The sequence below is a fragment of the Sapajus apella genome, unplaced genomic scaffold (assembly GCF_009761245.1).
Source record: "Sapajus apella isolate SASKATOON/1434 unplaced genomic scaffold, GSC_monkey_1.0 scaffold60, whole genome shotgun sequence".
In the NCBI taxonomy this organism is placed as follows: Eukaryota; Metazoa; Chordata; class Mammalia; order Primates; family Cebidae; genus Sapajus; species Sapajus apella.
The window spans coordinates 13,304,289-13,329,549 of NW_022437000.1; the positions used below are offsets into that span (position 1 = coordinate 13,304,289).

General features: G+C 52.9%; 1 protein-coding gene across 2 annotated transcripts in view; it reads right to left on the reverse strand.

The window, feature by feature from the left end:
- The window catches only part of GRTP1 (growth hormone regulated TBC protein 1), a 39,862-nt gene extending 26,357 nt beyond the window's left edge, over window positions 1–13,505 (reverse strand). The window contains exons 1-4 of one of the 2 annotated variants that reach the window (XM_032246300.1): window positions 13,381–13,505; window positions 13,123–13,271; window positions 4,509–4,667; window positions 393–517 (exon numbers count right to left, since the gene is read on the reverse strand). In XM_032246300.1, the coding sequence (XP_032102191.1) occupies window positions 393–517; window positions 4,509–4,667; window positions 13,123–13,271; window positions 13,381–13,412 (465 nt within the window). In that variant the 5' untranslated portion in view covers window positions 13,413–13,505. The remainder of the gene's footprint in view (window positions 1–392; window positions 518–4,508; window positions 4,668–13,122; window positions 13,272–13,380) is intronic. The other variant, XM_032246301.1, reaches the window with a different exon arrangement.
- Between the last annotated feature and the right edge of the window lie 11,756 nt (window positions 13,506–25,261).

Sequence of the window (25,261 nt, forward strand, 5' to 3'; positions counted from 1 at the left end):
AAGAGCACACACATTCCACAGCACACACACCCCACAACAGCACACACACTCCACAGCACACACACCCCACAACAGCACACACACTCCACAGCACACACCCCACAACAGCACACACATTCCACAGCACACGCACCCCACAACAGCACACGCACCCCACAACAGCACACACGTGCACCACAGCATGCGCCTGCTTCTCCTCCTGCCACCCGAGGCAGAACAGAGGTGGTCAGCTGTTGCTCCCTGTCCTCCCTGCTGAGAAACAGCGTCTGAGCCGCGTGAGGATCAGGACGTGGAATTCATGAACGGGCCGACAGAGACGTGCGGCCCTCGCTGCAGAACCTGCAGCTGTGGACGACAGCCTCAGGCTTGTGTCGGAGGGTCCCAAGGCTCACCTGGCAGTAGCCCACGGCCTGGTTATGGTGCCCGTATGCCAGCAGCACATTGTACAGGGTCTTCTGTAAGCAGGGCTCCGTGGTCTTCTGGAACTTCACGTTGTCGGGGAATGTCCGGTTCAGGTCTGCAGGAATTCAGGGGGGATCACCCACAGGTTTCTGCTCTGCAAGCCTCCCGCCCCTCCAGCTGCCCCGAGGGTGGCCGCCTGGGTTCCACCTGGGACTTATGGACGGGTTTTCACCCTGGCTGCACAGCAGACTTAACACAGCCAGGGCGACGAGCTCACCAGGGCCAGGAAGGAGGGGGTGATCCCTGGACTCGGGGCGGAGGGGACCCCAACCGTCCTTTCCGCAGACTCAGGGACAGCAGAGCAACCCCAGGGCTGCCAGCCGGGCCGTGGCGCCCCCTCCTCGATGCCCGCCTCCTCCCGGCCCCCAGCCCAGGCCTCCTGCACCTCGGACCTCACGCCTAGCAGAGGCGGCTCTGCCTCGAGGACCTGGGGTGACAGGTGGAGAGAAATGCACACAGAACTTTGGGGTGTTTTCTTAGTTCTGAAGATCCAAAACGGAAGGAGACAGAATGAGCCAAGACTCCTCAGATAAAGGACACGGCTGAGCACTGAGAACTGAAGAAACCTGGCGCGGCCACTTGAGTGTGCGGGAGGCGTCCCTGCAGCCTCGTCCTTCCTCGGCATCCACCCTCCCGCCATCCTGCCCGGGCAGCTCTTGGCAGGACAGTGGCGCTGGCCAAGCCGTCCTGTGCCGGGGGACCCCAACCAAGCCCCATGCTGACCCAGCACCAGGCCTCACGGAAGCTGGCCTCCACGTTAACCCTGGACGCAGGCCGGGCAGGAAGGGTAACGCCGGCCTGACACCTCCGCTGGTTTCTGCTCCCACTGGCCCCACCTCTGTTAGAGGTGTTCGCTGGGCACCTCGGGCGGCCACCAGCGGACAGGCGCTTTCTGCACAGGTTCCAAGACGGACTCACAGCAGGCCGGCCGTGACAGTGAGATGGATGGGGGCGCACCCCGCTCTGGAGGAACCCAACCTCCTACGGTCTCTCTGTAACTGCTGGAAAATACCGTGAGTCTGTTTCCGACCTCTGGGCCCAGGCCGCGTCTTTGCTTACAAAACACTAGATTTGGGCAGAACATTAGTTCAGTGGCTCAGAGCACATTATTTCTCATTGTGTTTTCTTACAAAAGAGCTGTGTTTTCCCCCCTGGAATTCTAAACATTCCAAAAAATGGAATCAGTCAAGGGGAAGTTAGTATTTTTGCTATTTCAGACTAGATGACCAGCTGTATTCATTTCTATGTAATATTGAGTTTTTCCATATATACATATTTTTGAGACAGGGTCTCACTGTCACCCAGGCTGGAGTGCAGTGGTGCAATCACGACTCACTGAATCCTCAACCTCCAGGGCGCAAGTGATTCTCCCACCTTAGCCTCCTGAGTAGCTGAGACTACAGGTGCACACCACCACACCTCGACTAATTTACGTATTGATTTGTAGAGATGGAGTTTTGCCATGTTGGCCAGGCTGGTCTTGAACTCCTGAGCTCAACTGATCCGCCTGCCTCAGCTTCCCGAAGTGCTGAGATTACAGGCGTGAGCCACCACACTCAGCTTTTTGATACGTTTTGATGACACCCTGTGGGAAAGGAGAAGGTCCATCTCTGCTGGAGATGGACAAGCATGGGAACTTTCTGTCTGGGCGCAGGCAGCCCGACGCGGGCTCTCCGTGCCTGGACATCACTGCACGGCTCCTGAAAGAGGACTGACCCGGTGCCTCCAATGACTAAGCACAGAACTGTCACGGATCCAGCAGCCCCACGCTCTGGGTATGAGCCCACAGCTGGAAGCAGGAACCCCAGCAGAATCCACATACCCACGCTCACAGCCGCATGGCAGGAGAGCCCTGGTGTCCACTGACCAACGGATAAGTGAACAAACCTCGGTCTGCCCATGCGTGGACTGTTATTCACCCTTAAAGAAGGACAAAGTTCTCATGCGAGATGCGGCACGGAGGACCCCTGAGGAACGAGGTGAGGGGAAAGACCTGGCTGCACAGGACGCAGCCGCAGGGCTCCTCTTATGTGACCCTAGAGTTGCCAAAACATGGAGACAAGTGCACAGTGGGCTGCCAGGGCTGGGCGAGGTCCCGGGGGCTGTGGCTCAGCTTGGGAAAAATGAAATGGTAAATTTTATATGATGTCTATTTTGCCATAACAAAAAAAAAAAAAAAAAAAAGACTCAGCCAGGTGATGGCTCACTCCTGTAACCCCAGCACTTTGGGAGGTGAAGGAGGGAGAATCCCCAGAGCCCAGGAGTTCAAGACCAAAATCCCATCTCTACAAAAAATAAAAATTAAAAAAATGAGCCAGGCCAGGCACAGTGGCTCACACCTGTAATCCAGCACTTTGGGAGGCCGAGGCAGGTGGATCATGAGGTCAGGAGATCAAGACCATCCTGGCTAACATGGTGAAACCCCATCTCTACTAAAAATACAAAAAGTTAGCTGGTCCTGGCGGTGTGTGCCTGTAATCCCAGCTACTAGGGAGACTGAGGCAGGAGAATCGCTTGAACCTGGGAGGTAGAGGTTGCAGTGAGCCGAGACTGAGTCACTGCACTCCAGAGTAGGCGACACAGCAAGACTCTGTCTGAAAAATAAAAATAAAAAGCCAGGTGTGGTAGTGCACACCTGTGGTCCCAACCACTCCCAGCTACTGGGGAGGCTGGGTCAGGAGGATCACTTGAGCCTGGGAGGTTGAGGCTGCAGTGAGCCGTCACTGTGATAGCACCACTGCGCTCCAGTCTGGGTAACAGACTGAGACCTGTCTTTTAAAAAAAAAAAAAAAAGGCCAGGTGTGGCGGCTCACGCCTGTAATCCCAGCACTTTGGGAGGCTGAGGTGGGTAGATCACCTGAAGTCAGGAGTTCGAGACCATCCTGGCCAACATGGTGAACCCCATCTCTACTAAAAATACAAAAAATTAGCGGGGCATTGTTGTGTGCACCTGTAATCCCAGCTACTCGGGAAGCTGAGGCAGGAGAATCGCTTAAACCTGAGAGGCGGAGGTTGTGGTGAGCTGAGATCACGCCATTGCACTCCAGCCTGGGCAACAAGAACGAAACTCCATCTCAAAAAAAAAAAAATAAATAAAATAAAAAAATCCATAAAACTGAGCCTTTAAATTCATTTTTCAGAAGCAGTGCTGTTTTAATATGCACCCCCTTCCCCACTGCACCCAAGCTCTCCTCTTTCCAACCTGCATCAACGTTTCCGGCCACCAGGCTGTGCATGTTTGGGGGCCTTTGGCAGAGATCACTCTGTGGTCAGGAAGCAGCCTCTTCCCTGGTGGCCCCAGCCCCAGCCTGGGGAGCCCCTCCCTGCTGGCTCTACCCGGTGACGGGAGACCCCCAGGAAGGGCAGAAAGACAGGCTGCATCCTATCCTCACCATCCCAAGTCCTTCTAACCTCTCAGCACTTCAAAGCCACTGCGTTTTAAAAAATTAAGTATATTAAGAAAAAGAAAAAAAATTCTATTATACACTGAGCATAAAAGAATAAAGAAAGAAAAAAATTAAGTATATTGTGTTTAAATGTGTATTTCTCATAAACTGTTAAAATCAGAAGGGCAGGTGTACTTTCTAAATTACTGAATTTAGGTTCACCAATTTTGTTAGCACTTTGAGCTTCTCAGCGCCGGCGACCCTATGGCTATGTGATTACTAAGAAAATCAGAGGAGAAGGCGGTCCAGCAATTACTTAGACACAAAAGCGGACACGTCTGCAAGGCCACGCGACCAGCACCGGCGCGAACCCACACGGCGACAGAGGCTGCTCCCACTGTCCTGCGAGTCTTCACGGGGGACATCTGCTCCTTCGTGGCCATCTCTTTACCAGCCAGCGAGGCACGTATTTGCTGAGTGAATTAAGATCACTGTTCTCCCCTTGCAAAGGCCTGTTTTGATTCTTTCGTGGATTTGAAGACATCACCAGTGAAAAGCAGCAGGTGCACGGCTCACTCCTGGACACTAAGACCAGACACGGCAGAAACCGCTTCCTCCCGGCCCCGGCCCCCGTGCCAGAGCCCCACCGCCACATCTCACCTGTCCGGATGGCGTCCTCCAGCCTGGGGTTTCTCTCTCCCTGGAGAAGCCGGTGGTAGTAGCCGGGATTCTGGTCCATCTGAGCCTGGGCCCCACTCAGCGCCATCCAGACGCGGGCACGGTGCTCCAGCGGGACCCCTTTGCGGACGTAGCGCTTCACTAAAACCCGAGAGAACAGAGGGTGCCTAAGTTGGACCAGAGGCCTGCAGAGCCCACGCACCCGACACCTTCCGCTCTCGCCACTTCTCTTCTGAAATCAAGTATTAAAAAGACCCAGAACTTCATCTCCACCAACACTGGCACATACACTCCTTTAAAAATTCTGCTCTCCCTCCCAACAGAGCACAAATCAGACCAGCTACAGAACCACCCCACACCCCCTTCACCATCCAATGCCAGGTGGTCGGCACACCCCAGACCCCGGTCAGATGGGTGCTCTGGAAAGTTCCCTGGGAGCTGTGCAGAGGAGCAGCAAACAAGCAAAACAGTGGGAGGCCAAGCTGAGAACAGAGGCCGGTGGGGTTCGGCAGTGACCACCTCAGTGGGGCCCTCGGGGGAGCCTACGGCTTCGGTGGCAGACACCTCCGTCCTCTCTGTGCAGTTAAGATGTACATACTGAAGGCTACTGCATTTTGTAGGGGTATTGTAATTGACAATAAATATGTGAAAAAGTAATTAGTAATTTTCTAATGGCCGCAGAAACACATAGGAACAGGCGCCAAAAGCCAGCCACCATCTCCAGTAATCGGAAGTAATTTCTTAGGCGGATGGAAAAGCTATGCATGACAAACCCAAATTAATTACAGTAAGTCCAAAGGTGTAAAACTGTGCTCTTAACCTACAACACAGCTAATTTTCAAAGCAAATATTTAAAGTTTTGCTGTTTTCCTTTGATGCTGCACTGCGCTATTTTTATTTTATTTTATTTCGAGATGGAGTCTGGCTCTGTCGCCCAGGCTGGAGTGCAGTGAGTTCAGGCGATTCTCCTGCTCAGCCTGAGTAGCTGGGATTATAGGCATGCACCACTACACCCGGCTAATTTTTGTATTCTTAGTAGAGATGGGGTTTCACCATATCAGCCAGGCTGGTCTCAAACTCTTGACCTCATGATCTGCCCGCCTCAGCCTTCCAAAGTGCTGGAATTACAGGCATATAATCCTGAGGCAGAAGCCACTGTACCCAGCCCTGCACATATTTTAAAAGAAGCTATTCTTTTAAAATAAACCATACTTCAGGAAAAAAAAAAAAAAAAGCATATGCAATTTGTGGAATTCCATAAGCTGCCATAAAAAGAAAAAAATCCGAGGCACCAGCTGTATTTAGCAGATAAAAAACTTATACTAACTTTATAGGCTACAGTCAAGAAAAGCACTACCGGGTAAAACTTTATGAGCTCGAATTCCAAGGTGATCCACAATTCATGATCATCTGGACACAAGCATCTTAAAATGCAGGGTCTGGAAGGACAGACCCTTTTCTGTCCACTGGGCCTCCCACTCCTGGACGGGAGCCTGGGAGGCGGTAAACGCTCACTAAATACGTGATGAAGGGTAACGAGGAAGGCCCAGAGGAGAGAGAGGGCAGACACTAATGCCATCCACTGAAAGCCAAAGAATCCGTCTGAAGAAACCCTCTTTGCTGGTTTAGAAGCAAATTTGAGGATCATATCTTAGGCAAGAACACCTGAGAACACCTGGCTTATTCACACTGTTTACAGGAACATGAAAAACATGCTTTGCTTTATTTTTAACTTTTTTTTTTTTTTTTTTTTTTTTTTTGAGACGGAGTTTCGCTCTTGTTACCCAGGCTGGAGTGCAATGGCGCGATCTTGGCTCACCGCAACCTCCGTCTCCTGGGTTCAGGCAATTCTCCTGCCTCAGCCTCCTGAGTAGCTGAGATTACAGGCACGCGCCACCATGCCCAGCTAATGTTTTGTATTTTTAGTAGAGACAGGGTTTCACCGTGTTGACCAGGATGGTCTCGATCTCTTGACCTCGTGATCCACCCGCCTCGGCCTCCCAAAGTGCTGGGATTACAGGCTTGAGCCACCGCGCCCGGCTGCTTTATTTTTAAAATTCTACTAAAGACAACAATAATTCAGCCTGACTTTTTCTCCACGTTAGTACGATGCATACCAAAGTCTGGCTATAGGTCTCGTGATCCCTTAGAGGGCAACTTGACCAGAAATGCTCTAAGTTCTTAGTCATTCTGTGCTAAACGACAATGGGGAGGGTCAGTGCCAACACAGGCAGGGACTGTTCTAACTGAGAGGGGCAGAGGCTGAAAGGAAAGGCCATGCAAAAACCAGTGGTACTTCTACAAACCAATGATGAGTACCTGGAAATCATATATTTAAAATTGGGGCCTGGCATGGTGGTTCATGCCTGTAGTCCTGGCCCTTTGGGAGGCCATGATGGGTGGATCACCCGAGGTCAGGAATTCAAGAACAATCTTGCCAACATGGCAAAACCCCATCTCTACTAAAAATATACAAAAATTAGCTGGGCATGGTGGCAGGTGGCTGTAATCCCAGCTACTCGGGAAGCTGAGGCAGGAGAATCGCTTGAAGCCAGGAGGTAGAGGTTGCAGTGAGCCGAGATAGTGCCATTGTACTCCAGCCTGGTGACAGAGTGAGACTCCATCAAAAAAATAAATAAATACAAAAATTAGCTGGGCATGTAGGTGCACACTTGTAATCCTAGCTACTCAGAAGGCTAGGGCAGGAGAATCTTTTGAACCCAGGAGGCAGAGGCTGCAATGAGCTGAGATCACACTATGCACTCCAGCCTGGGGGACAGAGTGAGACACAGGAAAAAGAAAAAAGAAAGAAAGAAAGAAAAAATTCTAACAAAATATTTGCAGGAGCCAAATGCTAATGCCACAAAAGATATCAAAGAAGCCAGGTGTGGTGGCTCACACCTATAATCCCATCACTTTGGGAGGTGGGAAAAATCACCTGAGGTCAGCAGTCCAAGACCAGCCTGACCAATATGGAAAAACCCCATCTCTACTAAAAATACAAAAATTAGCTGGGCGTGGTAATGCATGCCTGTAATCCCAGCTACTTGGGAGGCTGAGGCAGGAGGAATGCTTGCACCCAGAAGGCAGAGGCTGTGGTGAGCCAAGATTGTGCCATTGCACTCCAGCCTGGGCAACAAGAGCAAAACTCTGTCTCAAAAAAAAAAAAAGAAATCAAAGAAGAATGAAATAAATTAATAGATATACCATGTTCATGGATTGGAAGGCTCAATCTGAAGATGTCAATTTTTCCAAAGTTGATCTATAGATTCTTATATATACCTCCTATCATTGTTCCAGGGAAAAAGGAGACATTGTAGACAATGACAAGCTAATTCTGAACCTTCTGTGCAAAGTGAAAAGAATCAAAACGATTTTGAAAATGAAGTTGGAGGAGACATATTACTAGATTTTATGCTTTACTATAAACCTACAGTAAGACAGACAATGTGGTACTGGAGAAAAGTTAGACAAATGGAATAATGGGATATAATAAAAAATCCAGAAAGAGACCCATACAAACAGAATCAACTGCTTTTTGATAAAGGTGCAAAGAAAATTTAGTGCAGACAGAATAGTCTGCCTACAAAAGAATGATGAAAATAAAAAAACACCAACAACAAGAAGAGCTGGCAAGAATGTGGAGCAATTAGAACACTCATATATTTGTGGTGGGAAGGCAAAATTTTACAGCCACATTGGAAAGACAGTTTGTAATCTCTTACTAAACATACACTTATCATATGACCCAGCAGTCCCATGCAAAGTGTTTAGTCAAGATAAATGAAAACTAAGTTCCCACAAAAACCTGTATGTGAATGTTTATAATGTTGCCTTTACACATCCCAAATGTTTTCAGCTGATGAACAGATTTTTAAAAATTGTAGTACATCCACAAAATCAAATACCTCAGCAATAAAAAGGAGTGAGGAGTGAACTATTGACACATACGAGGTCCCGGATGGATCTCCAGTGCATTCAGTGAAAGAAACCAGACTCAAATCTGTATGATCCCCCTGAAGACATCACGGAAATGGCTGAACTACAGGAATGGGAAAGAGGCTGGTGATGTGGGCAGTGGGCTGACTTCAAAGGACAGGATTGTTGAAGGTGAGAGTCCTGATTGTGGTGATGACTGCCTAGCTGCGTGTGTCCAAATTCATAGAACCATACACTGATAACAGTGAATTTTACTGTAAATTGTAAAGTACTTTGACAGGCCAGGTGCAGTGGCTCATGCCTGTAATCCCAGTAGACTCATCTCTACAAGAAGTCTTAAAAATTAGCTGGGCATGGTGGTGCACACCTGTAGTCTCAGCTACTCTGGAGGCCAAGGCGGGAGGTTTAGGCTGCAGTGAGCTATGATCATGCCACTGTCCTCCAGCCTGGGTGACAGAGCAAGGCCCTGTCTCAATAATAATAGTATCAGGGTTGTATTTAAGGGAAAGGTCAAAATGACTGAACGCACCCCCTTTGGAGCCAGACACTCTGCTCTGCTATGACTTGCAGGCTCCAGAGCCTGAGCATGGCTCGGTTTCCTCATCTTTAAAGTGGACAGAAGGGACCGAGCCTGTGCCCAAGGTCCCCCAAGCAGCTCTGGCAGTTGGAGCAACACCCGGAAGCTTTACAGAACAAAGAATTCTGCGAGTTTTTGATAAGTTTGTTATCTGAATTTACACTTTTTTGTTTTTGTTTTGTTTTGAGACAGTCTTACTCTGTTGCCAGGCTGGAGTGCAGTGGCGCAATCTCAGCTCACTACAACCTCCACCTACTGGGTTCAAGCGATTCTCCTGCCTCAGCCTCTCGAGTAGCTGGGATTACAGGCACGTGCCACCACGCCCAGCTAATTTTTGTATTTTTAGTAGAGACCAGGTTTCACCATGTTGGCCAGGATGGTCTCGATCTCTTGAACACATGATCCGCCTGCCTCAGCCTCCCAAAGTGCTGGGATTACAGGGGTGAGCCACCGCACCCGGCCTATACTGTTTCTTTATAGAAGAATGAAAATGGTGCCCCCAGGCGCGGTGGGCGTACCTGTAGTCCCAGCTACTTGGGAGGCTGCGGCTGGAGGATCGCTTGAGCCCAGGAGTTCTAGGCTGTAGTGCGCTATGCCGATCAGGTGTCCACACTAAGTTCGACATCAATATGGTGACCTCTCGGGATCGGGGGCCCACCAGGTTGCCTAAGGAGGGGTGAACCAGCCCAGGTCGGAAACGGAGGTCAAAACTGCTATGCTGATTAGTAGTGGGATCGCGCCTGTGAATAGCCACTGCACTCCAGCCTGGGCAACATAGCAAGACCCCGTCTCAGTTTAAAAAAAAAGAAAGAAGAAGAATGAAAATGGTTTACTTGTCCTCACAGACTGACACTTTCCCAAGGGTAGGGCTAACCACAGAGCATCACCAAGGTTTGGAGACATACAAATATTAAGTCAAAACAGTTGGGGAATTTTTTTAAAAAAGCTAAATCCAGGCCTGGCGTGGTACTTTGTAATCCTAGCACTTTGCGAGGCTGAGGTGGGTAGATCCCCTGAGGTCAGGAGTTCAAGACCAGCCTAGCCATCAGGGTGAAACCCCATCTTAAAAAAAAAAAAGCTAAATCCAGACAACTGACATACATCTATCCTGACAAAGTTAGGCAAATCCCCAGTTTTTTGGTGTATCTTTTTTTTTTTTTTATTTTTATTTTTTTTTTGGTGTATCTTTAAAAATGTTTTTTCAACTGCATTTTAACTTTGGTGGTGTTAACATTCACCAGGAAGGAGGTCATGAAGAAGCCAACAGCCCTGAAACTGCGTCCCTGCAGCCATCCCTTCTCAAGATGGAGAATGAAATAGGAATGCGACAGGACTAAGTTTGTTGAATTTCGTCTTTATAGGGAGGAAGAGCAAGCTGTCTTCCTAAAGGCTCCCGGTGGATACTTGCTAAGGAAAAAGAAAAATACAGTATTTATTGTACTTGCCAAGAGCGCCAACAGGCACAATACATAATAACTGTCCCTTAAGACGTGGAATGCTGAGATTGGTAGATGACTGTGTTACTGGTGACTTTAACATGGGAGGTACAGATGAAAATCCTCCAAAAACAGAAAAAAGAACTCTGCCAGTGAGCCTGGAATGCCTGGCAGGAAGAAGTTATCCCCGTTTCTGGAATAACCCGCCCACTCCTATTTTATGTCTGACTCTCTGCTCTTAGGGCTCTGCCAGTGCTCATGGGCTCCCTGATGGTCACACCGGGACCCAGGCCCCACGCCAGAAGGGACACACAGGATCAAAGACTACACGTGCCTCCCACCGGAGTCACCAGCGACCCTGCTCCCTGCAGAACAGGCCCACAGCCCTGTGGCTCCCACTCTTCAGGCTGAGGCTCACATGGCATCAAAGAGATGTATTTGCTTCCAGACCCATTTATGCCAGTGATGCTGCTACCATAATTACACAGGAGAATTAACGTTGCATAAATCAGCCCGGATGCGGTGGCTCCCGCCTGTAACCCCAGCACTTTGGGAGGCTGAGGTGGGCGGATCACTAGAGCTCAGGAGAACAGCCTGCCTGTCAACATGGTGAAACCCTGCCTCTACCAAAAATACAAAAAAATTAGACAGCTGTGGTGGCGCACGCCTGTAATCCCAGCTGGAGGTCATTGCCTCCAGCCTAGCTGACAGAGCTAGACTTTGTCTCAAAAAACAAACAACCAAACAGACAAACAAAATTAAATTTAAAAAATTAAAGCAAAAAGGAGGTAGTTGTTACTTCAATAATAAAGTGAAATTTTTAGGAAGAGCTCAAAAAAAAGAAAAAGAAAAAACAAAAACAAAACTTGAATTAGGTTTAAAATAATTGGAAAGGGGGCGGGCGTGGTGGCTCACACCTGAAATCCCAGCACTTTGGGAGGCCAAGGTGGGCAGATCACGAGGTCAGGAGTTCGAGACTAGGCTGACCAATGTGGTGAAACACGCCTCTACTAAAAATACAAAAAATTAGCCGGGCTTGGTGGTGCGTGCCTGTAATCCCAGCTACTCAGGAGGCTGAGGCAAGAGGATCATTTGAACCGGGGAGGTGGAGGTTGCCGTGAGCTGAGATCGCACCAATGCACTCCAGCCTCGGCGACAGAGTGAGACTGTCTCAAAAAAAAAAAAAAATTTAAAGGAAAAATAGAGACACACATTCCAATGGAAACATGTGAACATACAGAGACAACCCAAGGATGGGACGTGACGCATCTGTGGGATGCTTACAAGGTATGAGCTTCAGAGATGTGGAAGGCAAAAACAGACCAAGCTTTGAGGGTGTGATTTTATGAAATGCTGCCTTTACCAGTGCTCAGGAAAGCCCAGTGGAGCTTCGCCCACACTCCCATCAGTGACAGCCTTAGGGAGGGAGGCTGTCTAATGCGGTGTAGCTGGACCCTCACCACCTAAGTCCGACATTCCACCAGGCAGCAAGGTCCCTTCAGCCTCACTCCAGGTAGCACCTCAGCCGGGCTCGCAGGCCATATCCCAGCACCAGGGCCCCACCCATCGACCGCTTTAGAAGCTGACCTTGGCTGGCTGGGTGGCTCACGCCTATAATCCCAGCACTTTGGGAGGCAGAGGTGGAAGGACCTCTTGAGCCTAGGGGTTAGAGAACAGCCTGGGTAACATAACAAGACCCCATCTCTATAAAAAATTTCAAAATTAGCCGGGCGTGATGGTGGTGCTGGTGATCCAGCTACACGGCAGGCTGAGCCGGGAGGGTGGCTGGAGCCCAGGAGGCCAAGGCTACATGAGTGGTGACTGCCCAGGGCACTCAGAGGGTTACCCCGTCTCAAATAAACAAATAAAAGCAAAAATTGATCTTGCCACACATTGCCTGGAAAGCCTTTAACAGTTGGCTTCTTTGCGCCTGGCTGTGGTCACCACACACCTCCAGCCCTCCGCCCAGGGGCAGGGTCCCTGCTTCCTGTCCTGCCCTTCCCCCCCAGCTCCCTTTCTCCAAGCTCAGCTGCCATTCACATCCCCCTTCTCAGGAAGCCCCCAGGTCTCCCCTTTGACCTCACTTCTCTGCATTCCAAACCCCAGGGCACAGTCCCACCAAGCCCTCACCCCAGGCAGACACTCCATTCATTCACTGAAGGCACAGGGGAGTCGCCAAGCAGTGCCCCAGGTTCTGAGGACTGAGCCCTGGATGAAACCCCCGCGCAGGGAGGGAGGGAGGGAGGGAGGGAGGAAAGGAGGGAAGGAGGGAGGGAGGGAGGGAGGGAAGGAGGGAGGGAGGGTTTCTGATCTCGCAGGGGCTGCGCTGGGCAAGTCCTCCGCACCGGGAAGCCTGGGGGGCCCGGGAGGAGGCGGCCGGGGGCCAGGCCGGGTGCTCACCGGGCAGGAGGCCCGGGTCTCGGGGGAGTGGGGTGGGGGGCAGGCCACGCAGGACCCTTCGGGTCCCGTCACGGGGACTTTGGCTTCTTCTTAGGAAGCGAGGCGGGTCTGGTCGCCGGGTGGAATCGCGTTTGGATCCACCGGGATCCCGCCGCAGCCGGGCAGGCGGTCTCCGGCCGCACTCGAAGCGGGGAGCAGGTCCGTCCCGCCCCTGCGCCCGCCAGCCCGGCTCTGCCCCCCGCACCTGCGCGGCCCCGCGGGACGCCCCCGCCCCGCAGCAGCCGGGACCACTTGGCGGCCCTGCGCGCGAGCGTCACCAGGTAGCCGGACACGAACTCCTCGTAGGCGGCGGCGTCGAAGTCCTCGGGCCTCTCGAATCCGTACGGGTCGATCCTGCAACACCGAGAGAAGGGGGCCGGCGTCCCCGAAGTTTCCTCCAGGGGGTGGGGGGCCCACGTGGGGACCGCAGCCGCCGGGGACGCCCGCACCCCGCGCCACCCACCTGGGGACCCGCGAGCGCTCGGCGGGCTCCATGCCGGGAGGAGGCGCGCACCGAGCGGGGCAGGCGGGTCCCGAGTTCGCCTCCCGGCTCCCGGGCGCTGGAGTCCTTCCGGCGGGGCCGCGGGCGCGGGGGGCGGGGCGGAGGCGGGGCGGGGGGAGAGGCGGTGGGAGGGGAGGACCTGGGCGCGGGGAGGGGCTGGGGGAGGACTCGGGGCGGAGAGAGAGGCGGGCGGTGGGGGGAGAGAGGACCCCTGGAGGGGGGAGAGGCGAGGAGGCCGGGGGGGGGGAGAGGCTTGAGGGGAGGACCCCGGGAGGGGGGAGAGGCGGGGGGCAGGACCCGGGCGGGGGGAGGGAGGAGGGGCAGGCGGGGATGGGGTGGGGGAGGACCGGAGGGCGGTGCTGGGGGCGGGGAGCGGGGAGGACTTGTAGAGGGGAGGATGGGGGGAGGGGCAGACGGGGATGGGGGAGGACCAGGGGGCGGCGCTGGGGCGGGGCGGGCCTGCTCCTGGGGCTTCGTAGGCCGCGGCGTCCCGGGCAGAATCGGGGGCGACCCCCGCAGGCCCCCCGCGGCCTGGACCCGGGTTGCCGGAGACCCGCCGCTGCGGATTCTTCTGCGATTCCTTCAAACCTCAGTGCCTGGCGGACCCGACTCACATCTGACCCCTGTTTTTAGGGTTCTCCGCTACAAGATCAAGGCCGAGCCCCCCACGCAGATGAGAAGCCCGCGGTCCCCGCTCCCGCTCGGGGACGCCCGCCCGCCCCCCAAGCCAGGGCCCAGGGCCTGAAGCCCCACGCGGGGCCGGGGCGCCCCCACCGGAGAGCCAGGCCCGGGAGACAGGGGGCGCCCGCCGGCCTGGGCTTCCCGGGAGAAGCTGGGCGGCTCCGGTTCTGACCGGCTTCTTCTCGGTCCGCATCCCCTGACAGCGTCCTGGGATTCCAGCTGCTTCTCCTGCCCGGAGGGCCTCGGAAATTTGCCAAAACTGCGGGTTTTGAATTTAGCCCTGGCGACGTGGCTAAGGGAGACTTCAGAGGTGACGTTTTGGGGCGTCCTCGCCCTCGGTCCCCCGACGGTCTGGAGCGGGGTGGGGGTGCGACAGGGGGTCTCCCCGCCCGCCGCCGGGGGTTCAGGCCCAGGAGGAGGCGCCGCTCCGGACCCTGCGGGAAGCAGCGCTGGCCGTGCCGGGCGGGGCAGGGTTACCGGCCCCGCGTCCCCGCGCGTCCGCCAGGGCCTTTGGGAGCTCACTTGGGACCTTCCCATCGGTGTTTCTGGAGCGTGTCAACGAGGGCGGCCCAGCAGCCGGGAAAGCCGCGTGTGGAGCTGACCGCCCCTAAGGGGGACTCCCGCCTCTGCCTTTCACCCTCGCCCCGCGCCCCTGCGAGACTGTGGGGCTCCGTGCCCAGACCTGCTCCCTCCCGTTCCTGTACTCCCCGCTGCGCAGCACTGGCCTTCGGTGACACCCGGCGTCCCTCTGAAAGGTCGCACGGCCCCCGCTCTGCGCTCTGACCTCGCTGGGGTGTTTCCCCTGAAACCTGGAGGCAGGGCCACAGCCTCCTGCCCCTCGGCAGGCAGGCACCTCACAACCCAGGACTGACAACCCCCAGGGTCTTCGAACCCCCGTCTGGGCGCCTCTCTGCCTACTCAGTGACTGCCTGAACCCCTCTCCAGTTCTGACTGAACCCCGTTTCCTACATTGTGTCTCTTGTCCTTTCTGGAGCAACGGACACAGTCCTCCCCACTTTCTGGAGCACACCCCACAGTCCTGCTCCCCACGTCCCAGCACCTGGGGTCCTGCCCCCAAACGGCCCCACACCACCAGCTTCCGTTCCAACCCTAGGCCTGGGAGTCTCACGGGCCCCCTTTTCCCTAATTCCTGCCCTCTGCCCACGGACATGGGGTTCTAACCTCCCTTCCCCACCACTGCCGTGGAAAGCAGCGTGGCAGGAGGCAAGACCAGGGGCCGTGGGCTCCGGAGCCTGAGTGTGATGGTGGGACCGCCACCAAGTGTATATTTGGGCCAGATGTAGGGAGACCGTGGGAGCAAGTCAGATAAGAATGGCGCCCTCCAGGAAGAGTGGAGAGGACAGATACGGAGAGGCTAGCGCCCCAGGCTCTGTGGAGGGTGGGCAGACAGATGGAGGCAGCGGGAAAGGCCTTCTGCTCCAGCCCAGGCCTGTACACGCCCCCACCTAAACAGCCCCCACCTGGGACCGTGTCCGCAGGTGCCGCCATTCACCAAGCACCCTCACGCAAACTCCCTTTCTGCGAAGCCACCAGCAGGGTCAGCCGTGATGTAAAAGGCAGGGGCTGGCCGGGCGCGGTGGCTCAAGTCTGTAATCCCAGCACTTTGGGAGGCCGAGGCGGGTGGATCACGAGGTCGTCAAGAGATCGCTACCATCCTGGTCAACATGGTGAAACTCCGTCTCTACTAAAAATACAAAAAATTAGCTGGGCATGGTGGTACGTGCCTGTAACCCCAGCTACTCAGGAGGCTGAGGCAGGAGAATTGCCTGAACCCAGGAGGCGGAGGTTGCGGTGAGCCGAGATCGCACCATTGCACTCCAGCCTGGGTAACAAGAGTGAAACTGTTTCAAAAAAAAAAAAAACAAAGGCAGGGGCACACCCACCTGAGCCTGAGTGTGATGGCAACCACAGCTGGCCCAGGACAGCGCTTCCCCAGAGGGCTTTGTGGCTCTGGAGCTCTGGGTCAGCTCACCCTGCAGTCTGGGAACTCAGAATCATCACCCCGGGGGACCCAGCTCCTCTGCAGGAGGCCCCCTTCAGTCTGAGGGGCCTCGGGCTTCTGCACCCACGATGCTCCTCCTCCCTTCAGGAATTCAGCTGTCTTGTTGCTTTTGAGACAGAGTTTTGCTCTTGTTGCTCAGGCTGGAGTGCAGTAGGGCAATCTCGGCTCACCACAGCCTCCGCCTCCCGGGTTCAAGCGATTCTCCTGCTTCAGCCTCCTGAGTAGCTGGGATTACAGGTGCGCACCACCATGCCGGCTCATTTTGTATTTTTAGCAGAGACGGAGTTTCTCCATGTTGGTTAGGCTGGTCTCAAACTCCTGATCTCAGGTGATCCGCCTGCCTTGGCCTCCCAAATTTCTGGGATTACAGGTGTGAGCCACAGTAAAGGTGCCCGACCCTTGCGTTTCTCTAGAAGCTGCTGCCCTTTGGAAGTTAGAAGGGCTTCAGGAGTCCTTTAGTTCTGGGGCGTCCATCAAGATGGAAAGAACTTCTAGCATCAGCAAGGCCAGGAGGACCTGAGAAATGGGTGTTAGTACTGAATGACAAAGATGGCAGCAGCAGAACCCACCAGCACAGTCAACAGCGACCTGGGCATCTTCGTGGAGCCACGGCAAGTGCCAAACCCCGCAGGGCCCCAGGCTGTCCTGGAGCCCAAAGCCAGTCAAGTGACTGCACACACTGCCCTGTTACAGGAGACCGGCAACCGGGAGTGGGGAGGGCCGCCCAAATCTCACTGCAGGAAATTCCAGTGCAGCGACCCTCGCCCTGAGGGGAGGGCAGGTCTCGCAGGGGATGTCGTGTCCTGGGGCCACAGGGCTGGCTGGGGACTGGGGCTCTGCATTTCCAGCCTGCCGGCAGGAAACCCTGCTCTGGCCATGGACGGTGCTGTGCAACCAGGCTACGGAACACCGGACCTGATTTTCAGCAGAGGGCTGGAGACAGAAATGGGGGCGTGCAACTTTATAGGTGGAAAGGGTGTGCCCTAATCTGAGGTATGCGAACACATACATGCATAATAGTACATAGCAGTCATTATCGTTTTTAATGAAAGTTGACAGCGATGAGCTTTACCTGAGTCCTATGATCCTGGAAGGTTACGAAGTCCCCGCTTTCTGTTCTGGAAACAGCTCAGAACCCCAGACCCAGGTGACGAAGATGAGATTCACAGTGTCCCTTGTTTACCTGTGACAAGGCTGGACGCACCCTTCAGAGTCCTGACTTTTACCACGTACATAAGTAGCTGAACTGCTGTTCTTGTTGGAACCGAATGCGCTGGTCCAGTTCAGCTTAAGTCTCCAGGGCCCTGACCGTGGGCCCAGCCTCAGCCTGGGCAGGCCGCCGGGAGCAGGGGCTCCGACGCAGCTTTCTTGAACCTGCAGCTGAGCAGCGGGCTCCCCACCCTCCTCCGCACACCATGCTGCTCCACTCCAGACAAGAAAACTGCTTTTGCCTGACTGGAGACATCACAGGTCTAACACACTTGCAATCATCCTTTCAAAAACAGCACCAAGTCGAGATTTAAAAAACGCTCTCATTTATTTATGGCAACCACTCTTCTACTTTCTGCTTTTATGCACTGGCAGATGTGCTTTTTTTTTCCGGCGAGGGTGGTTTGTGACAGGGTCTCGTTCTCTCACCCAGGCTGGAGTGCAGCGGTATGGTCTTGGCCCACTGCAGCCTGGGCCTCTCGGGCTCCAGTGATCCTTCTACCTCAGCCTCCCGAGTAGCTAGGACCACAGGCATGTGCCACCACACCAGGCCAATTTTTTAGTTTTTGTAGAGACAGGGGTCTTGCTGTGTTGACTAAGCTGGTCTCAAATTTCTGGGCTCCCAAAGCACTGGGATTATAGACATGAGCCACTGTACCTGGCCCTGATTTGTTTTTTTATTTGTCAGAAGAGTACTTACGAGGAAAAGGATATGAACTCTGGAGTTGGCATGCCAGGCGTGGTGGCTTATGCCTGTAATCCCAGCACTTTGGGAGGCCGAGGCAGGCAGATCACAAGCTCAGGAGTTTGAGACCAGTCTGGCCAACATGGTGAAAGCTCGTCTCTACTAAAAATACAAAAATTAGCCAGGCATGGTGGTGGTGCACACTTGTAGTCCCAGCTGCTCAGAAGGCTAAAGCAGGAGAATCGCTTAAACCCAGGAGGCAGAGGTTTCAGTGAGCCAAGTTTGTGCCAATGCACTCCAGCCTGAGTGACAGACTGAGACTCCATCTCAAAAACAGAAAAAATAAAAAAAATACTCTAGCAGGCTGGGCGTGGAGCTCATGCCTGTAATCGAGCACTTTGGGAGGCCGAGGCAGGGAGATCACTTGAGGTTACGAGTTTGAGACCAGCCTGGCCAACATGGTAAAACCCTGTCTCTACTAAAAGCAAAAATTAGCCGGGCATGGTGGTGCGTGCCGGTAATCCTGGCTACTTGGGAGGCTGAGGCAGGAGAATGGCTTAGGAGGTGGAGGCTGCAGAGAGCCAAGGTCACAGCACTGCACTCCAGCCTGGGCAAGAGCAAGACCCAGTCTCAAAAACAAAACACAACAACAACAAAAATACTCCACCAAAGAAAAAAAAGGAGAGGTAGATTAAAAACAAAAAAAGCAACATGATGAAAATCTTTGAAGACGACTGAGGAGATTTCTGTGTCTGTTTGAAAATTTCCATGATAATTTGCCTTAAACGGTGAGGAGCGACGCCTCCCTTTTCTGGGGCTGGCCCTGCGGCCTTGACCATGGCAGCGCCAGCAGGTCCAGGCCACGGCGAGTCCGGCTTCTGGGGCCAGACGCCACCCTCCTCGGGAGCTGGGGTCGTAGGACTTCGCCAGCGTAGCATCACCTGTCTTCCCCACCCACGGACCTCCTGCCTGAAAGCAAGCAGGGGTGCATGTGGGGAGCAGCACAGAGATGTTGGGGTGGGAGATGATGGGGTGTCCAGCCACTCCGCAGAGTTCCTCATCTGCAGGTCGAGTGGCGCAGGCCGGGTCTGGGCCATCCCTCTGCAGCTCCTGCCTTCTCTTTGCACCGAGGTCTGAGCCAGAGCATAAGGACCTGATCTTCCAGGACGGGGTGATGAGCGGCTGTCCAGGAGAAGCAGGCTGTGGCCAGGCTGCATGGGGAAGGCCAGACACCGAGTGGGCCTGGGACCTTCCGCCTTTAGCTCAGCTGTACCGTCTCTTGGGGCCCGCAGGCTCCTCTGTCCGTGGGAGTGAGGGAGGGCACGTGACTCCTGGCTGCACCTGCAAAGCCATGCTCAGCAACCCTGGTGGTTTTATGGCCATCAAAGCCATAAAGTTCACCCAGCCCCCATTCATGACCCTCCCAAGCTCAGGTCACCAGTGCGGGGGGCCCACCTTAAGGTCAGTCACCTCAGGGCCTCTCTTGTGGGGGTTCTGTCCGAGAAGGCCTTTGAAGGAGGAAGGCAGGTTCGGGGGATGAGCTTGGTAAGGCGCAGGCTGCCGGCTCTGGCTGAGTGGGGCAGTCCCGGCAGCCTGGGCCTTCCTTAGGAAGCTTTTAAGTCAGGCTCTTCCAGTTGCTTTGCCTTCTTCATTCCTTCAGCAGATTTTTGAACATCGGGTATTGTGCTGGGTGCTGGGGATTGCAGGGAGCTCATGATTTGGTTTAGGAGAAAATGTGAAGAGTGCTACCCGCGCACGGGTGCGATTTTCCTGGTAGACAACAGGAACGTTTTTATGAGATGTTGCTATGCGATGTGGCATTACGTAACAACCGCAATAAAGTTTTGCAAGAATGAGGCCCCTGGTGGTTCACGCCTGTAATCCCAGCACTTTGGGAGGCCTAGGCGGGTCGATCACTTGAAGTCAGGAGTTCGAGTCTTGAGAATGAGAGACAGCAGATCATTGTCTCTGGGCCTCCAGGAAGCCTTCCCCAGGAAGCGATGTTTGTTTAGAGGTGTGGTCCCACCTGAGCCTGCTCTGGCCCCGCGTGGGGCCATAGCAGGAAGCTTGTTGGGGGCTGCCAGCTGCTCCCCACCCCCATCTCCCTTCCCCAGTGGAGCCCACAGGTCCAGTGCTGCCTGCACCCCAGGGCTGCTGTGACAAGGGGCCACTGGCAGGGCCAGGCTGGACAGTGGGAATTCATTCTCTCGACTAAAAATACAAAACTAGCCGGGCATGGTGGCGCTTGCCTGTAATCTCAGCTACTCGGGAGGCCGAGGCAGGAGAATTGCTTGAACCCAGGAGAGGGGGAGGCGGAGGTTGAGGTGAGCCAAGACTGCGCCACTGCACTCCAGCCTGGGCAAGAAGTCTTGTCTCAAATAAAGCTGCAGCAGCTACTTTTTGCTTTAGCTGCATTCTTGGCTGGCCTGCACTCAGCGCTGGCAGCAAATGCTTGTCGAAGAGGAAGCCTGGTGGGATTTGCTGTGGGACCCAGCAGGCAGGATGCGGGTGCCCACCGGGGTGCTTCCTTAGATCCCGTGTGAGGATGGGGAAGCCCCGGGGCCACATCCTCCGACATTCATGTGCCACATAAGAGAATGGGGGTTGGGTGCTGGAAGCCTCTGGAGAGGACTGCACCGGGGGACCGATAGAGACTGATGGGGTCCGATGGGAGCTGAGGAGGACTGGTGGGGTCTGAGGGTGTCTGATGGGGGGCCCCTGCCACCCTTGGGAGCTGGCGGGGACTGATGGGATCTGTTGGGGATGGATAAAGACTGATGGGGTCTGACGGGGACTGACGGGGTCTGGTGGAAGCTGATGGGGTCTGATGGGTCTGATGGGTGTCATGGAATCTGATGGGGATGATGGGTCTGATGGGATCTGTTGGGGATGTTGGGTCCTGATGGGGATGTTGGGTCCTGATAGAGACTAATGGGGTATGATGGGGATGCTGGGGACTCATGGGGCTTGGCCAAGGACTGTGGCCCACATTTTCATGTCAAAGAGCCTGATGTGGTCTGATTTATGTTTTTGAAGAATATTTCCCCAGTTATTCTGTAGCTTGCTGTCTGACAAGAGCAGAGAAAGGGGTCATTGAGGAGAGTTACAGAAGGCAGTGGCCTGGAGAGGGGCAGCTGGGGAGGAGGGGTCGCCTCTGGATTCTGTGCTGAGGTGGGTGCAGCAGGAGCTGCTTCCAGGTGGATTGTCCAGGTTTGTTAATTGCCTTCATTCTTCTCTACTTCATCTACCCCGGGAAAGAAGGAAATATACGTCTGGAAGCCTTAATTCAGGTTATTTTTACTGTTGAAAAAGAATGGCTTTCTCTAGGTTAGAATTTAGGAGCAGTAATATAAAGATTTGTGAGATGAAAGTCATACATCCAGAGAAACGACTTACACTTGGCATAGGGTTACTAGATTTAGCAAATAAAAGTGCAAGTACAGGACACTCAGAGTGAGACATACTTGTACTAATACAGAGGAAGAAAACAAAGCAGAACAAAGCACTTCCTCTACGCTACCGCTTGAGGCACCTTGGACCTGGAAATCAACTGACCAGACAGATTAACAATAGAAAAAGACGGTTGTGAGATCCTATCTTAAAACAAAATAAAAAAGTAAAAAATTAAAAAACAATGCTAGTCTAAGCAGAGATCCTATCTATAAAAAAATAATAAATAAAAAGGTTTTTTTGGTTTGTTTTTGTTTTTTGAGATGGAGTCTCGCTCTGTCACCCAGGCGTGGAGTGTAGTGGCATGATCTCTGCTCACTGCAACCTCCACCTCCCCCTTCAAGCAGTTCTCCTGCCTCAGCCTCCTGAGTAGCTGGGATTGCAGGCATGTGCCACCATGCTCAACTAACTTTTTGTATTTTTAGTAGAGAAGGGGTTTCACCTGGCTCATGCATGTAATCCAAGCACTTTGGAGGCCAAGGCGGGAGGATCACCTGAGGTCGGGAGTTCCCCATCTTTATAAAAAAAAAAAAAAGAAAAAAAAAAAAAAAAAGAAAAGAAAAAAGAAAATTGAAGGGGTTTCACCATATTGGCTAGGCTGGTCTCAAACTCCTGACCTTGTGATCTGCCAGCCTCATCCTCTCAAAGTGTTAAGACAGGTGTGAGGAACCGCACCCGGCCAAAAGACAGTTTTGGTTATATACACAGTGGCCAGCCAAAATATCTATCAGGATCTCCTGAGGTGGTGTCAGGGTTCAGGTTAGACAAAGGACAAGAGGCTGTGGGCTTTTAGAGCACAGTAAGCAGCGGGAAGGTAATCAGGAAGTGTATGGTGAACTAGATTGTTCAGGAAATGGGCCATGAGGCCAGGCACAGTGGCTCACACCTGTAATCTGTGAAAGCGTTGTAGCAAAGCTCCAGCCACAGAAGACAAAGAGACCAATGCAGACCGAAGAGAACTTTAATTTGGGCGCCTGGGCCAGCAGCAGGCTCACGCTTAAAATGGCCACTGACCCCAAGAAAGAAGGCAGTTTAGCTTATGTGCAGTTTGAGGCTGCAAAGCGAGGCAGGAAGCAGGTTTTACACAGTCAATCAAGTTTTACAGTCTTGGGCTTGGTGGTCATTTAACTCTGTGACCTTGCAGCTGAGGTAAGGGGTTGAAAGGTTGGGGAGCACGCCCAGGGAGATGAGAGGAACAGGAAATACAGAAGTGTGTTGGGCCCAGACCTTAGATGTGCTCCTGGGTTCTTATCTATGTAGGGAGAGGGTGGTACCAGGTCTGCTTTGCCTTTACTTTTTTCTAAATGCGGCTTACAACCTAGCCTGAAACGCAAGATAAGCTTGCAGCTTCACTAGGGAGAGGTTAAATTCCTTAGCCTTTGTACAACCCTTAAATGGCCTTTACTTAAAGTTTAACTACTACCTATGTTGTGCTTATTATTTAAACTATATTTTATTCTATTTTATTTCATTTTATTTTCCTTCCACAAAAGAAAATTCAATCTTAAGCTGAGCACCATGGCTCACGCCTATAATCCCAGCACTTTGGGAGGCTGAGGCGGGCGGATCACAAGGTTAGAAGATCAAGACCAGCCTGGACCAACATGGTGAAACCACGTCTCTACCAAAAATACAAAAATTAGCCAGGTGTGGTGGTGGGCACCTGTAATCTCAGCTACTAGGGAGGCTGAGGCAGGAGAATCTCTTGAACCTGGAAGGCAGAGGTTGCAGTGAGCAAAGATGGGGCCATTGCACTCCGGCCTGGGTGGCAGAGCAAGACTCCATCTCAAAAAATAATAATAATAATAAAATAAATCTTGAGACCCCAAACTCAGTAAGCCAAAGGAAGAAGTCAGGCTGGGAACTGGGTCATGCAAACCCGCCTCCCCTCTTGGTTTCTAAATAAGATGGCCACAAGATGTAAAGCTACATGCCTCCCCAATATTTTGCCCACAAGGACATTCCTAGTGAGCTCCAAGATCTTTACTCTAAGGTGTTTCTGTTCAGGTTTCTCCGTGGCAATGTAAATTGATCCTCATCCTTCAAGGTGCAGTCATCCCAGCCCATCAGACACAAGGGCATACCTGATTGTTGCTCTCCAGCCCCGTTTTGTCCCTGTCATGTTAAGTGCAGATTCCCCGTATTTTCCCTGTCCCATTTGTCTATGTGATCTTATGTAAAAATACAGATTCACTGAGCCAGACAAAGGCATGAATGACTATTTTTCCCAACCCTCCTCTTGCATGAAAATTGTGCACTTTTCAATATCCTGTCCTTCCTTCTTTAAATTTGGAGCCCTCAAAATCATCTTCAGAGAAAGTCTGAGACCTGTCTCCTTGGTGCACATGCTTAACTTTGGCAAATAAACCTTCTAAGGTGACTGAGACTTGTCTCATCATTTTTCTTTGAGAGGCCGAAGTGGGTGAATCACTTGAGGTGGCAAGTTCGAGACCAGCCTGGAGAAACCCCGTCTCTACCAAAAATACAGAAATTAGCTGGGCATGGTGGCGGGTGCCTGTAATCCCACCTACTCAGAAAGTTGAGGCAGGAGAATCGCTTGAACCCAGGAGGTAGAGGTTGCAGTGAGCCGAAATCACGCCACTGCACTCCAGCCTGGGTGACAGAGTGAGACTCTGTCTGAAATAAAAATAAAAATAAGATTAAGAAGCAATAAGGTGTGGGGTCCTCCAAGGTGAGTGGGAAGTGTTTTGAATACATAAAGGTAAATATTAACAATCTAGATGAGGAATCTAATCTTTAGAATATTAACTTAAAAATAAATTCTTGAAGCCAGAGTTAGATCATGTGAAATTTGTATTCAAACACAAAAGCACAACTTCTAAGGCACTTTTGCATTCAATCAGTTAATCAACAAAACTGATTTGAGACTACTGTGACTACTGTCAGGATAAATACAAATTTAAAAAATAAACATGATTCTAAATTTCCCTAGTGCCAAAAGGGAAAGCGAACGCATTCTTTTCTTCAGTGTTTCCTCTCAAAAACACAATATTGTCGACCGGGCGTGGCGGCTCACGCCTGTAATCCAAGCACTTTGGAGGCCAAGGCGGGCGGATCACCTGAGGTTGGGAGTTCAAGACCAGCCTGACCAATATGGTGAAACCCCGTCTTTAAAAAAAAAAAGCAAAAAAACAATATTGTCGATGCTTTTTTTTTTTGAGATGGAGTCTCACTCTGTTGCCCACACAGGAGTGCAGTGAGCTGAGAGCATGCCCCTGGGACCCTATCCTGTGCGGCTCACATCTGCAAATCTTCCTAGTCTAACACGAGGACAGTGAGCTGGAAACACGTCAGGCTCCTCCGTCTTCCTGCACACACACCCCTTCCTGTGCTCTGCCCTTCTCACACCACCTTTCTTTCAAGCCTGACCTTCTGTGGGAGGACTGAGAGTCTCTGAATTCCAGTCTACAAATCCCGGGGAGAGAGGATGTGGCTGGCCCAACCTTGGCCCCGTGGTCACCATGCTCTAGTCCATGGTGGGCAGAGGGCAGGGCCGAATAGTCACCCTGTGGTGGGGGTGGGCAGAGAGGAGGGCGCACATCCTGCATGTGGGCAAATCCCCACAGCTACACCACAGGGTGCATACGGAGACAATGGAATCGAGGCTTAAAGAGGAGACGTGACTTCTCGCATGTCAAGGTGAGTACCCAAGGCCAAGATAAGTGCCCAAGGTCAAGGTGAATGCCCGCGACCAAGATGAGCGTGCCAGGCCACGGTAACTGCTCAGGGCCAAACCGAGTAAGTGCCCAAGGTTACAGTGAGTAAATGCCCTA